The sequence below is a fragment of the Sebastes umbrosus genome, chromosome 14, assembly GCF_015220745.1.
Source record: "Sebastes umbrosus isolate fSebUmb1 chromosome 14, fSebUmb1.pri, whole genome shotgun sequence".
Classification (NCBI taxonomy): Eukaryota; Metazoa; Chordata; class Actinopteri; order Perciformes; family Sebastidae; genus Sebastes; species Sebastes umbrosus.
In genome coordinates, this window is record NC_051282.1 from 20,448,400 (window position 1) to 20,461,754 (window position 13,355).

The 13,355-nt window shown below is 41.3% G+C and overlaps 1 protein-coding gene across 2 annotated transcripts; it reads right to left on the reverse strand.

Moving 5' to 3' along the window:
- Positions 1-376: 376 nt before the first annotated feature.
- LOC119501083 lies at positions 377-6,220 on the reverse strand. Of its 2 annotated transcripts, XM_037791174.1 has the most exons (3): positions 5,659-6,220; positions 5,394-5,562; positions 377-1,113 (listed from the first exon to the last, which is right to left on the reverse strand). In XM_037791174.1, the coding sequence occupies exons 1-3, from the start codon at positions 6,120-6,122 to the stop codon at positions 781-783; spliced, it is 966 nt and encodes a 321-aa protein (XP_037647102.1). In that variant the 5' UTR covers positions 6,123-6,220; the 3' UTR covers positions 377-780. The 2 variants fall into 2 exon arrangements, with proteins under 2 accessions (XP_037647102.1, XP_037647101.1); XM_037791173.1 differs by lacking the exons at positions 5,394-5,562; positions 5,659-6,220 and adding an exon at positions 1,379-1,926 and having other exon boundaries at positions 377-1,282.
- Between the last annotated feature and the right edge of the window lie 7,135 nt (positions 6,221-13,355).

Here is a 13,355-nt window from a genome sequence, read left to right on the forward strand (position 1 = left end):
TCAAGAGTTGTGACATGTTTGTTGACGTAGTGGCGGAGGCCATGGAAGTTAAATTTCAGTGCATAATAAGTGAATATATTGTAATTTTAGTTGTATATTGTTTTTCTTTGTAATTCTATAATATGTCTGAGGAAAATGTTATTATTCCCAACAACCTCATCTTTTTCCTCTGTCATTATGCCTTTGCATTTACTGCATTATGTTACCCACTTGCTGGCTTGCTAAATTTTTTGTCTCTGTAGTTTCTAGACACCGACAATAACGTTGATATTGCCAACCGATGGTAAATGCAAATGCATATTCACAAGCAGTATAAAACATGTTACCTGTGTCCTTAAATTAAAAAGAAAATTCGACAAAAGTGTGAAGAAAAAGTCTTTATTTTTAGATTTTTGGTTGCTGGAAAAAACAGTCAATAACTGACACATTTGAGTTGAAGACATATCTGACTACATACAGACACAAAAACAAGCATTTTTACTTTATCAATTTAGAGATATTCCAAAGTAAATGTCTGATATTTCTACCATGAATTGGCTTTTCTTTTCAGATCTGAAGTCATTTCAGTATTTCAGTTATTCTCGATTTTTACAATCACTGATAAGTCCAAATGACACCCAGATAGTAAGCAACTTTCAAAACACAAAATGGCCTCAAAGGGTAAAATAACTATTAAGCAAGTAAGAAAAAAAGAACACCACATCAGATCACCTGTCTTCTTTTGAACATAAAGTTAAAGTACCTTTCTTCTTAGCTGTATTTGGGAAATTGGCCAGTGAACTACTCTGCCCATTTTCCGAGTGCATCGGCCTTCAGATCAAAATCTTCCCTTTTATTCATCATTGTAGTAGGACTGATATTGTCAATTGCAAGCGCCATGCTGAACCTGGCATAATACCATTCAAACTGGGCTACAAAGAGCAGCCATGACTTTCCTTCTTCTTTTGACTTGCAGCTCTTAAAAGCTTCTTGGGTGCGGTTTTCAGATTGTTGCACTTCTGCCAAAAAATCTTTGTTAGCCTCTTCCGGGTCACAGTTGAGATTAAAGATCAGATCATCTGCTGCCGTTCGCTGAAATGCTTCATCAATCCAGGTAAAACTCTCATATGCCTCCTCATCAGCGGTAGAGTTCATGCGGGAGAGGTGATACATCAAATATGCTGCAAAAGCTCCTCCCAGCATAATATTGACTGCTATGGTGTCTTCCTTTATCGGTAGCGTGTGATTATTTTCCAGCAATTTGTCCAAAGATTGGAAATCGACATGTAATTGCTTGAGGTACCTTGGTGAGAAAAACAGACAATAAAATCACACAAACTGACATATAGAGTACTAGTGCCAAACTGATTTTATAGGGCATACACATTGCAGTACCTACCTCTCTGTCTCCTCTCTCATCCTGGTGGGGTTGTTTGCAATGTGGGGTACCAGCCTCAGGTATTCACTGGCGGTGTAGACATGCGGTGGGTAGTACCCTCTCAGGGGGTCTTTGACAAATAAACCTGGAATGGGCCCTGAGTCTGACACCCACTCTCCCCTGGCCTGTCTGGCAAGAGTGTCAAACAGCACAGCCAGGGACAGGGCCACTACCCCCACCCCACCAAGAGTGACCTTGCCCTCTCTGCCAAAAGTGGTCTTCAGGCCCTGGGTGAAGTCCTCCAGCTGCTTCGGGGTCAGGGAGGACTGCACTGTCCTGTAGTGGTCCCTCAAATGAAGTGAAGAGTTGGTGGACATCATTTTCCCGAAAAGAGGACTGGGGTTGTAGTTTGGGTAAGGGCAGATGTCCCGAGCAATAGGGGCCAGTTGGGCTACGTCCTCAAACACGCAAATCCTGATCCCCATCTTGATGTGAGTTTGTCAGTAGATTTCACTAAGAACAATCTCTGTGAAAAGACTCAACGAGACAACAGTAGCTGAGTGTGTGTGTCTGACAGGCTGTCCCTGGACATCATATATAAAGTCAGAGTGGGATCATGACGTCAAGTCTGTCATTAATTATTATTTAGCCGTGTCCTCCAAATGAGACTGTCTGTGTCTGTCTCTTGCACTAATGTTTGATGTACTCCTCATCTTGCCAAAGCACATTGACTAACTGGCTGAAAGTTGAAAAAAAAACTTCCAACAGACACATAGAAGAGTTAAAGTGTGCAGATAGTACATTTTTTATTAAAGCATTTTCAAAATGTGTGCTTAAACTAAAAGTCGAAAAATTACACCATACATGCAGTAGTTCAACCCGGTCTCATGGGAAGGCGTATTAATACCACAACATTACACAGACATTCTGCGTGTCATGAGTACGCATTTTAGTCTTTTTGCGTGTCATTTGTACGCCACGCAAATGTCCGCAGTTAAGTCTAGTCAAGAAAACCACTAACTTAAGGCTGGACCACACTAAAGGATTTTTCAGATATTAACAGATTTTGAAAATGTGAGATACCCCACACATGTCGACATGTTATGTTAAATTCAACAGTTTTGTTCCTATAGTGTGTGGTGAGCAACAATTGGGCCAAAACAGCACAACACACACTAAAATCTCTTGCGATCAAATGTGACTTTAGTGTAAACAACCATGGCGGACAACAGGCAGAATTAGAGATGTTAGTTTTTGCACTACTTTTCACTGAAAATTCACAAAGGATGGATGGATGAAGTCATGGAGACACGTTAAATAAACACTTGTATTGTTGCCACAAATTAAAAAGTTGGTCCTCCATTGAGGTGGTCCATTTTATTGCTACATCATGCTTTGTGTTTTGCATTAGCTCATGCATAAGTCGCGCCTGCCATGACGGCGTTGGTTGTCCTTCCGCTTCAGTCTTAACCATGCATGTCTAAAGAGAGCAGGATACAGCGTTGGAGGCTCAAGTTCATTCCTATGAGAGTTGCTCAGTGGCAGATGAAGCCAAAATGGCTCGACTACCGAGTGATAAAGTTTTCGGATCATCCGGTGATCCTCCGCATCCATTAGGCCCCTAGAGCAAGAGCAGTAGCGTTTTCTTTAACGCTTTGCGCATTACCGTGGCATTCGCCTTTTTGTGCAAATGGGCTGAGTAGTCTGTATGTGTACACAACTTAACAGAAAGTCATGTTTTTATTTCTTAACTTTCATTACATTAAATCATTTCATTTATTCATTTTATGTCATTTATTACTTTCAAATGCGGCAGGTTATTTAGACATCAGCCCTGTGAGGTCTTTGACTATTAATCACAGTATAAGACATTTTGACGGGTGCACAACTTCACTGTCCAACTACTGTTTGCTGGAAAAGAGCAAAGGTTCTGCAACTGTATGCACAACATTGTTGCTGTCAATAAAACCTACCCAACAGTTTTTCCCATAGACTTACATTGGGAAAGAGATGTCTGTAACTCAGCAGATCATTTTTTTGAGGTAAATCAACTTCCCAGTACGAACACTTGATTAGCCCTTATTTAAATCATTAGGTCCTAAAAGTTGTAAAATGCACTAATAGCCAAATCCAGAGTTATTTATCTTCCTCCGTTCATGTGAATGAGAGACAGACCGAGGCTGGACTGAGGGCTGGGAGGCGGGGTTAAAGGAAACGCTACTGCACTTGCTCTAGGGGCCCAGTGGATGCAGTAGATCGCCGGATGATCCGGATAAATTTATCACTCTGCAGTCGAGCCATTTTGGCTTCATGCGCCACTGAGCAACTCTCATAGGAATGAAAGGGAGCCCGTCTTCAGCGCTGTATCCAGCTCTCTTTATACATCCATGAGCATGATACGGAGTCTCCACACACACCTACCTTGTAGCTAAAAGATCCCGAAAAGCCCAGTCTGCTCTGATTGGTCAGCTGGCCCTCTGTTGTCAATCCAACCAAACTCTTTGGACTCCGCTCCAGCTCTGCTCTAACTAACTTTGTTTGAGGGAGTGCCAAACCAGCCGCTAGTCAGGAATTATGCTAATATATACTTGGTGACATCACCACGTTACGGAGGAAAATGCAAGACTTCAAGCCAGGCGTTTCATGCAGTTCAGGAGCAGTGTTTCTGTGAGGGAGAGTAACTCCCTCTTGGCGTGGACTTTGAGCTTTGTAACTTTGCACATCTTTTACATGCACAACAAACTATGTGACACACTAAAGGAAAGGGAAAAAGCACAAAAGCATAACAGGTCCTCTTTAATACCGTTATCTCGAGATCACGAGTTGATTATTGGTACCTTCAAATGGGGTCGTGTTTACCGTGTTCACGAGTTGAGTCCATATGAACGCCCCCCTCTTGTGGTATTCACAACCTCGTAAGGGGAAAGTTTCTGAAAGCTCAGAGGTCAAGAGTTGTGACATGTTTGTTGACGTAGTGGCGGAGTCCATGGAAGTTAAATTTCAGTGCATAATAAGTGAATATATTGTAATTTTAGTTGTATATTGTTTTTCTTTGTAATTCTATAATATGTCTGAGGAAAATGTTATTATTCCCAACAACCTCATCTTTTTCCTCTGTCATTATGCCTTTGCATTTACTGCATTATGTTACCCACTTGCTGGCTTGCTAAATGTTTTGCCTCTGTAGTTTCTAGACACTGACAATAACGTTAATATTGCCAACCGATGGTAAATGCAAATGCATATTCACAAGCAGTATAAAACATGTTACCTGTGTCCTTAAATTAAAAAGAAAATTCGACAAAAGTGTGAAGAAAGGTCTTTATTCTTAGATTTTTGGTTGCTGGAAAAAACAGTCAATAACTGACACATTTGAGTTGAAGACATATCTGATTACATACAGACACAAAAACAAGCATTTTTACTTTATCAATTTAGAGATATTCCAAAGTAAATGTCTGATATTTCTACCATGAATTGGCTTTTCTTTTCAGATCTGAAGTCATTTCAGTATTTCAGTTATTCCCAACTTTTACAATCACTGATAAGTCCAGATGACACCCAGATAGTAAGCAACTTTCAAAACACAAAATGGCCTCAAAAAGTAAAATAACAAATAAGCAAGTAAGAAAAAAAGAACACCTCATCAGATCACCTGTCTTCTTTTGAACATAAAGTTAAAGTACCTTTCTTCTTAGCTGTATTTGGGAAATTGGCCAGTGAACTACTCTGCCCATTTTCCGAGTGCATCGGCCTTCAGATCAAAATCTTCCCTTCGATTCATCATTGTAGTAGGACTGACATCTCCAACTGCACGCACCATGCTGAACATGGCATATATCCATTCAAACTTGGCTACATTGAGCAGCCATGACTGTCCTTCTTCTTCTGACTTGCAGCTCTTAAAAGCTTCTTGGGTGCGGTTTTCAGATTGTTGCACTTCTGCCAAAAAATCTTTGTTAGCCTCCTCTGGGTCACAGTTGAGATTAAAGATCAGATCATCTGGTGACGTTCCCACATATGGGATGAACTCTACCACATCTGTGGTAGAGTTCATGCGGGAGAGGTGATACATCAAATCTTTTGCAAAAGCTAGTCCCAGCATAATATTGACTACTATGGTGTCTTCCTTCATCGGTAGCGTGTGATTATTTTCCCCCAATTTGTCCAAAGATTGGATATCGACTTGTAATTGCTTGAGGTACCTTGGTGAGAAAAACAGACATTAAAATCACACAAACTGACATATAGAGTACTAGTGCCAAACTGATTTTATAGGGCATACACATTGCAGTACCTACCTCTCTGTCTCCTCTCTCATCCTGGTGGGGTTGTTTGCAATGTGGGGTACCAGCCTCAGGTATTCACTGGCGGTGTAGACATGCGGTGGGTAGTACCCTCTCAGGGGGTCTTTGACAAATAAACCTGGAATGGGCCCTGAGTCTGACACCCACTCTCCCCTGGCCTGTCTGGCAAGAGTGTCAAACAGCACAGCCAGGGACAGGGCCACTACCCCCACCCCACCAAGAGTGACCTTGCCCTCCCTGCCAAAAGTGGTCTTCAGGCCCTGGGTGAAGTCCTCCAGCTGCTTCGGGGTCAGGGAGGACTGCACTGTCCTGTAGTGGTCCCTCAAATGAAGTGAAGAGTTGGTGGACATCATCTTCCCGAAAAGAGGACTGGGGTTGTAGTTTGGGTAAGGGCAGATGCCCCGAGCAACAGGGGCCAGTTGGGCTACCTCCTCAAGCTCGCAATGCATGTTCCCCATCTTGATGTGAGTTTGTCAGTAGATTTCACTAAGAACAATCTCTGTGAAAAGACTCAACGAGACAACAGTAGCTGAGTGTGTGTGTCTGACAGGCTGTCCCTGGACATCATATATAAAGTCAGAGTGGGATCATGACGTCAAGTCTGTAATTAATTATTATTTAGCCATGTCCTCCAAATGAGACTGTCTGTGTCTGCCTCTTGCACTAATGTTTGATCTGCTCCTCATCTTGCCAAAGCACATTGACTAACTGGCTGAAAGTTGAAAAAAAAACTTTCAACAGACACATAGAAGAGATAAAATGTGCAGATAGTACGTTTTTTATTCAAGCATTTTCAAAATGTGTGCTTAAACTAAAAGTTGAAAAATTACACCAAACATGCAGTAGTTCAACCCGGTCTCACGGGAAGGCGTATTAATACCACAACATTACACGGACATTCTGCGTGTCATGAGTACGCATTTTAGTCTTTTTGCGTGTCATTTGTACGCCACGCAAATGTCCGCAGTTAAGTCTAGTCAAGAAAACCACTAACTTAAGGCTGGACCACACTAAAGGATTTTTCAGATATTAACAGATTTTGAAAATGTGAGATACCCCACACATGTCGACATGTTATGTTAAATTCAACAGTTTTGTTCCTATAGTGTGTGGTGAGCAACAATTTGGCCAAAACAGCACAACACACACTAACATCTCACAAAATCTCTTACGATCAAATGTGACTTTAGTGCTTTGTGTTTTGCATTAGCTCATGCATAAGTCGCGCCTGCCATGACGGCGTTGGTTGTCCTTCCGCTTCAGTCTTAACCATGCATGTCTAAAGAGAGCAGGATACAGCGTTGGAGGCTCAAGTTCATTCCTATGAGAGTTGCTCAGTGGCGCATGAAGCCAAAAATGTCTCGACTACCGAGTGATAAAGTTTTCGGATCATCCGGTGATCTTCCGCATCCATTAGGCCCCTAGAGCAAGAGCAGTAGCGTTTTCTTTAACTCTGCCTCTCAGCCCTCGGTCAAGCCTCGGTCTGGGTCTCATTCACATGAACGGAGGAAGAGAAATAACTCTGGATTCAGCTATGAGTGCATTTTACAACTTTTAGTGCCTAATGATTTGATTAAAGGCTAGTCAAGTGTAAGTCTATAGGAAAAGGTATTTTTGGGCCCAATGGCATCACGTGACGGACACAGAAGTTGTAGCACCACCATTTGGCCGCTAAGAAAACTTGCTGCACGCTAAACGCCTTGCACATTATCATGGCATTCACCTTTTTGTGCAAATGGGCTGAGTAGTCTGTATGTGTACACAACTTAACAGAAAGTCATGTTTTTATTACTTAACTTTCATTACATTAAATCATTTCATTTATTCATTTTATGTCATTTATTACTTTCAAATGCGGCAGGTTATTTAAACATCAGCCCTGTGAGGTCTTTGACTATTAATCACAGTGTAAGACATTTGGCCGGGTGCACAACTTCACCGTCTGACTGATGTTTGCTGGAAAAGAGCAAAGGTTCTGCAACTGTATGCACAACATTGTTGCCGTCAATAAAACTTACCCAACAGTGATAGAGATCGAGCACAACAAACATATTGACAAATATGAGGACAAATGACTGGAAGGTACATGAAATATTCCCGTAACTCTGTTGTGATTGAGTTTGTATAAACATTAGGTTCAGCTCAAACAGTATGAATAAATACGCTTATTTGCTTTCTTGCAGAGAGTTAGATGAGAAGATTGATGCCACTCTTGTTTGTATGCTAAATATGAAGCTACAGCCTGCGCCTGTTAACTTATCATAAAGACTGGAACAGGGGGAACAGCTTTAACTTTTTTGAACATTACAAAAATGTAAAATGAAAATCTTTTCTTTATCAAAGAGGGGGTAGCAGGTGTTTGTGGAAGAGATCAAACTAATATTGTGGTGCCATTATCAGTAATGTTGAAAATGACCTTGAATCATACTGTGAGGGTCACACTCAGCAGGCTGGTTGGTTCATTATATCTCTAAAGGAGGGTCAGCTGTGGAGCCTGATTGTCCCAGATGAGGATCAGGTGTGTGGAGCCTATATGTCTACTCCTGGTTTCCAGTGCTCAGATGCTGACTCACTGTCTCATTGTGAGAGCTTCATTCTGTTGCTTGGTTTAGCTGTGTAGAGGTGTGTGTATCTGCAGAAGTTACCACATGAACCTATCTGCCTGATTTGCTCACCTGTTTTCTGTTGGAGTGGTGTGTCGGTCTGTGTGGCTGCCAGTGTCTTTTTCTTCAGTTGACTTGACTCTGTTTCCCAGAGAGTTTATCCTCTAGTCAGCTGCTCGACACTATCTGAGTCCACTAATCTAAGTATCTTAGTGAGGGTAGGGAGCCTTTCTTTTTTAGGCTCATTTTTTTATTTGGTGTTTCCCCTATCCCCTTCAATTGCTTGCAATTTTTGTGGTTACCCTTCTGGGGCAAACTTTAAGATTCCCCTGGTCCACTATTGCGTCCAACTCCCTGTTACCCTGACACTATATAATCACCAAAGCACTGGTGAACTCAAGGGGTGCATGTTCGAACAAACCGCAGAAAAAGTGCCTTCTTGGATGCCCCTATGGTAGATAAAACATGATAAAGTGCCCTTGGGGGTCCCCTTCCAGTGGAGAAAACGTGATAAGGTGCCCTCAAATGTGCTCTTCCCGTGCAGCAAATGTGATAATGTGCCCTCTAGGGTGCCCTTCCAGTGGAGGAAACATGATAAATGACCTATAGGGTGCCCTTCCAGTGGAGAAAACATGATAAATGCCCTCTAGGGTGCCCTTCCAGTGGAGAAAACATGATAAATGCCCTCTAGGGTGCCCTTCCAGTGGAGAAAACATGATAAATGACCTCTAGGGTGCCCTTCCCCTGGAGAAAACATGATAAATGCCCTCTAGAGTGCCCTTCCAGTGGAGAAAACATGATAAATGACCTATAGGGTGCCCTTCCAGTGGAGAAAATGTGATAACGTGCCCTCTAGAGTGCCCTTCCAGTGGAGAAAACATGATAAAGTGTCCTCTAGAGGGCCCTTAAACAATGAAAACATGATGAAATGCCCTCTAGAGTACAATGCATTCAATATTTCACAAAAATCCTCATGGTGGCACCAGAGGAAAAGTCAGCCGATCACCAAAGTCAGCAGTATTAATCCTCCGGGGAACATGAATATCTGTACAACATAACATGGCATTCCATCCAATATTTGTTGAGATATTTCCGTCTGCTTGTAGTCATAATAAAGGCTCTTTCTGGTGGCAGCTACTGGCTTTTTAAGGTTAATTTTGTTTGGTTTGTGTTGGCAGTGCGAGCTGCCAATACTTGATTTGTCAGTATTATGAACTCTGTCGGCGTGACGAACGATTTTGGGACGAAGAGAGAAGAAAACATGTCTTTTCAGGAACTTGGTGATTTTTCAGTGGAACTCTTTTGTTGCCTCCAGGAATATTTTCGAGGTTTCCTGGAGCCTGGAACATTTAATTAGTCGAAAAGTCATCTGTCACATTGTTTTATGTGATTGTCACTTGTTTTTTTCTTTCTTCTTGTTTTCCTTTTCAACTGGCTTTTTGTGTTATGCAACTCTCTTCCACAGAGGTACGGAGAGGCATGCATGTTTGTGTGTGAACATGTGTGTGTTCAACATTGTCATTGCTGTCAAGTTTTCATATTGTCTGAAGCTTCCTGATGTAATCGGCCAAATCAGAGTGTGACAAAAGAGCCTGGAAACAATAGCTGGGGGGTCAGACAGGTCGTGGAAAACTGTTTGAAGAACAATGTTATCTGGAGACCTGGTAATAAAATCACAGTGGTGTAGAAAGGTACAAGCCTTTTGCTTCCCTGGGCCGATATTAGCCGAACGGACCTGCTTGTCAGTCACGTCTGCGTGAACAAGTTTACCTTCTCTGTCTGTCAGCAGTGATAGTTCCTGATGTGACAGCCTGTGGCATTATTAACTCACTGGACAGAAATTAATTGTGTGTCTAAGCCTGTGCTGGAAAAGGGATTTTGTAGACTGTGTCAAAGATATTGCAATATTGCTTTAAAGAGACAATATTCCTGATTTCTTTCATAACAGGTGGCGTTAGATGTGAGCCGCTCTTAAAATGTTATTTGTTTGTCTGGAAATCTAACGCTGGGCATGAATATGTGTGGGTGTGTGTGTGGAAAACAGAAGAACATCAATATTATTCCACAGCTGCAGAGTGCACAGTACCGTAGAAAGGGAAAAAATCCTTCTCATGTGTCCATCATCCCACAGAAACATTTGTGTCTTGCCAGCAAGAATACAGTGAATTCAGATTTCATGCAGATTCATGAAACATGGGCGACTTTAGTTTGTGTTTTTCAGGCTGCAGAGACTTTAAACTATTGTTACTTCACATACAATAAGGTATGGGTTGTTCTTTGCAGTGTTTTTGTACGTAAAAACATTACAATGATATTTCTGGATCATTAGCTGCCATTGGTGTAGCTGTTTCTAACCCTTGTATTTCAGATGAAGAGGACACTGAGGCCTGCAGCACTAGAACAGCTGCAAAAGCATCTCTGTTATCCCAAAGAAGAATCCACTCTAACCTTACGGGAAACACAACATTCCTAGAGACGGTTTTCTGCCAAACCAAAGTGCACTTAGTGTTTGCCTTAGATAAAGGAGCAAAACAATAAGCTCTTGGGGTTCATGCTTTGAAACTGCACAGTAAAAGTCCCTGCAAGTGTAAACACGACAGGATTTCTGGGGCTCTTATGCAAGCTTGCTCTCACCCGTGGTTATACATGACACGCTGGGAAATATCAAATTAAATGAGCTTGTCTAAAAAAAATGGTTAGATAAATAAAGAGCTCTATTATTACTTTGTTGCTGGCTGTTGTGGCTAATAGCAGCCACCCCCCCTCGAAAAAATATGCAGGAAGAGAACATGATGTTCTTCAAGGTTTTTATAGTGAGGCAATAGAAGTGCCAATTTTAGACCTCAAAAAACCTTCTCTTATGTGATACACTTTTATTCTTTTTATGGGCAGAATTACAGTGGTGGACAATTACTACATTTACTCAAGTACTGTACTTTGATAACTTAAGTTACTTTGCAGATTCATAAAACAAAATATAATCAACAAATACATGAATATTATTATAGGTTAAAGAGGACCTAATATGCTTATTTTCAGGTGCATACTTGTAATTTAGGTTTCAACTACAACATGTTTTCATGCTTTAATGTTCAAAAAACACTTTACTTTTCTCATACCGGCCGTGCTGCCGCACCTCTTTTCACCCTCTGATTGAAACGCTCTGTTTGAGCTCCGCCACACCTCCCAAAAAGCCCAGTCTGCTCTGATTGGTCAGCTGGCCCTCTCTGTTGTGATTGGTCAACCGAACCAAACTCTTCAGACTCCAGCTCCAGCTCCACTCTAACTAGCTTTGTTTGAGGGCGTGCCAAACTAGCCGTTATGCAAATGTGTTACTTAGTGACATCACCACGTTACGGAAGAAAAGGCGGGACTTCAATCAAGACGTGCAGGCAGTTCAGGAACAGTGTTTCAGTGGGGGAGAGTAACTCCTTTGGTGTGAACTTTGGGTTTTGTAACTTTGCAGACCTTTTACATGCAAAAAAAACAACATAACACACTAAAGGAAAGGGAAAAAGCACAAAAGCATATTAAGATAAGACTTTATTGATCCCGGGGGGGATATTCACAAGCTACCCGGCCGAATATGAAGTAATTAAAATAAGCTCCACCTTTGCCAGCTTCAACATGATCATCACTAGTCATAACACAATAATATGAAATATAGCCTATTATTCTGAAATGGGCCACTCCGCAGAGGAGTGGACACGAGTCCCATGACTTTAGACTCGACAAAATCAAAAAAGACTTGCAACTCGACTTGGACTTCAACACCAATGACTCGTGACTTCACCTGGACTTGAGCCTTTTGACTTGAAAATACTTGATACTCCCAATCCCAGAGATTAAAACGTATGTTATTTAAAAAGTGTTTCACGAATAGGTTCATTTTCCTTCATTTCCTGAATCATCGTACTTGTTTTAACAAATTAATACAAATTTTAAAAAGCATTCATGATTGGTGAAGAGCACATAGTGACTTGTTTAGGACTTAAAACTCAAAGTATATGACTTGGACTTGCAAAACAATGACTTGGACCCACCTCTGCCATTCTGCATAATACATATGTTTACTTTTGGTACTTAAAGTATATTTTGATGCCAGTATTTTTTATTCTTTTCCTTTGAATGCATGGCTTTTACTGAGTATTTTCTGTGCTCTGGTATTTCTACTTTAACATAAGTACAAGATGTGAATGCTTCTTCTACCACTGCTGAATTATGAACATGTAATATAGTGTAAAGATAAATGTTTCCTGTTGCTTTTGACAGGACTGAGAAAGTCAAACAAACTCCTTTAAAACGGGTGGAGACACAAGTGGATACTTCTGTTTGGACTCATTATAACATAACTGCCTGTAGACAGCTAGACTGAGCAACCCGATTACACGATGATAAGTGACATGTTAAAGAAAAGGCCCATTATGCACAAAATACATAACTGTACATTTACTTACAAGTGCCCTTGTGGGTAATTTCCTATTCGTTTGCCAAATAAATGACCGGGATCGTATTTCAGGGACAAAGTCCAGCAGGTAATGAAGATATATTCATCTGTCACAGACAACTATAGGTGCTTTTATTACAACTTCTAACATACAGGGGAAAAACACAACACTCATTTCTTATGGGCCACTGCAGCTGCACAACCTGTTCAATAGCACCACCCAGAGGAGTGATGACACATTGAAATCCTACTGTCCCTGAACCCACCATGTAGGGTTACAGTATCATTAACACCTACTGTGAGTTTGCTGGACTTAAAGGGGATCACCACCTATATTAACAATTCCAATATGTTATTTCATGGTTTTATGAAAGTTCAATCGATATTTGTTAGCATGAACTACTCTCTCTTAAAGCCAGAAACTGGAGAAGTAAGTCTCATACTTGTGATGTCATAAGGCCCAGACACACCAACCCGACACCAAAGAACTAGCGGCGACGAAGGCCACTAGTTGCGTCGCCTCACGTTGCCTTTGTCTTGGCCAAAAAGTCGCACTCAATGGAATGATCAGATGAGATGAAGATGAGAAATGAGAAGAGCCTTCTGTGTTTTTCCTCTTGACTTTACTTGTTGGCTTGCTT

What these genes read in the sequence shown, in the direction of transcription:
- LOC119501083 (XM_037791174.1), bottom strand. Translation starts at nt 6,122, where the DNA reads ATGGGGAACATGCATTGCGAGCTTGAGGAGGTAGCCCAACTGGCCCCT. An exon ending in ATGAGAGAGGAGACAGAGAG is followed by an intron (nt 5,563 to 5,658) that starts GTAGGTACTGCA and finishes TTTCTCACCAAG; the next exon opens with GTACCTCAAGCAATTACAAG. An exon ending in TGAACTCTACCACAGATGTG is followed by an intron (nt 1,114 to 5,393) that starts GTAGAGTTCATC and finishes ACCGCTGATGAG; the next exon opens with GAGGCATATGAGAGTTTTAC.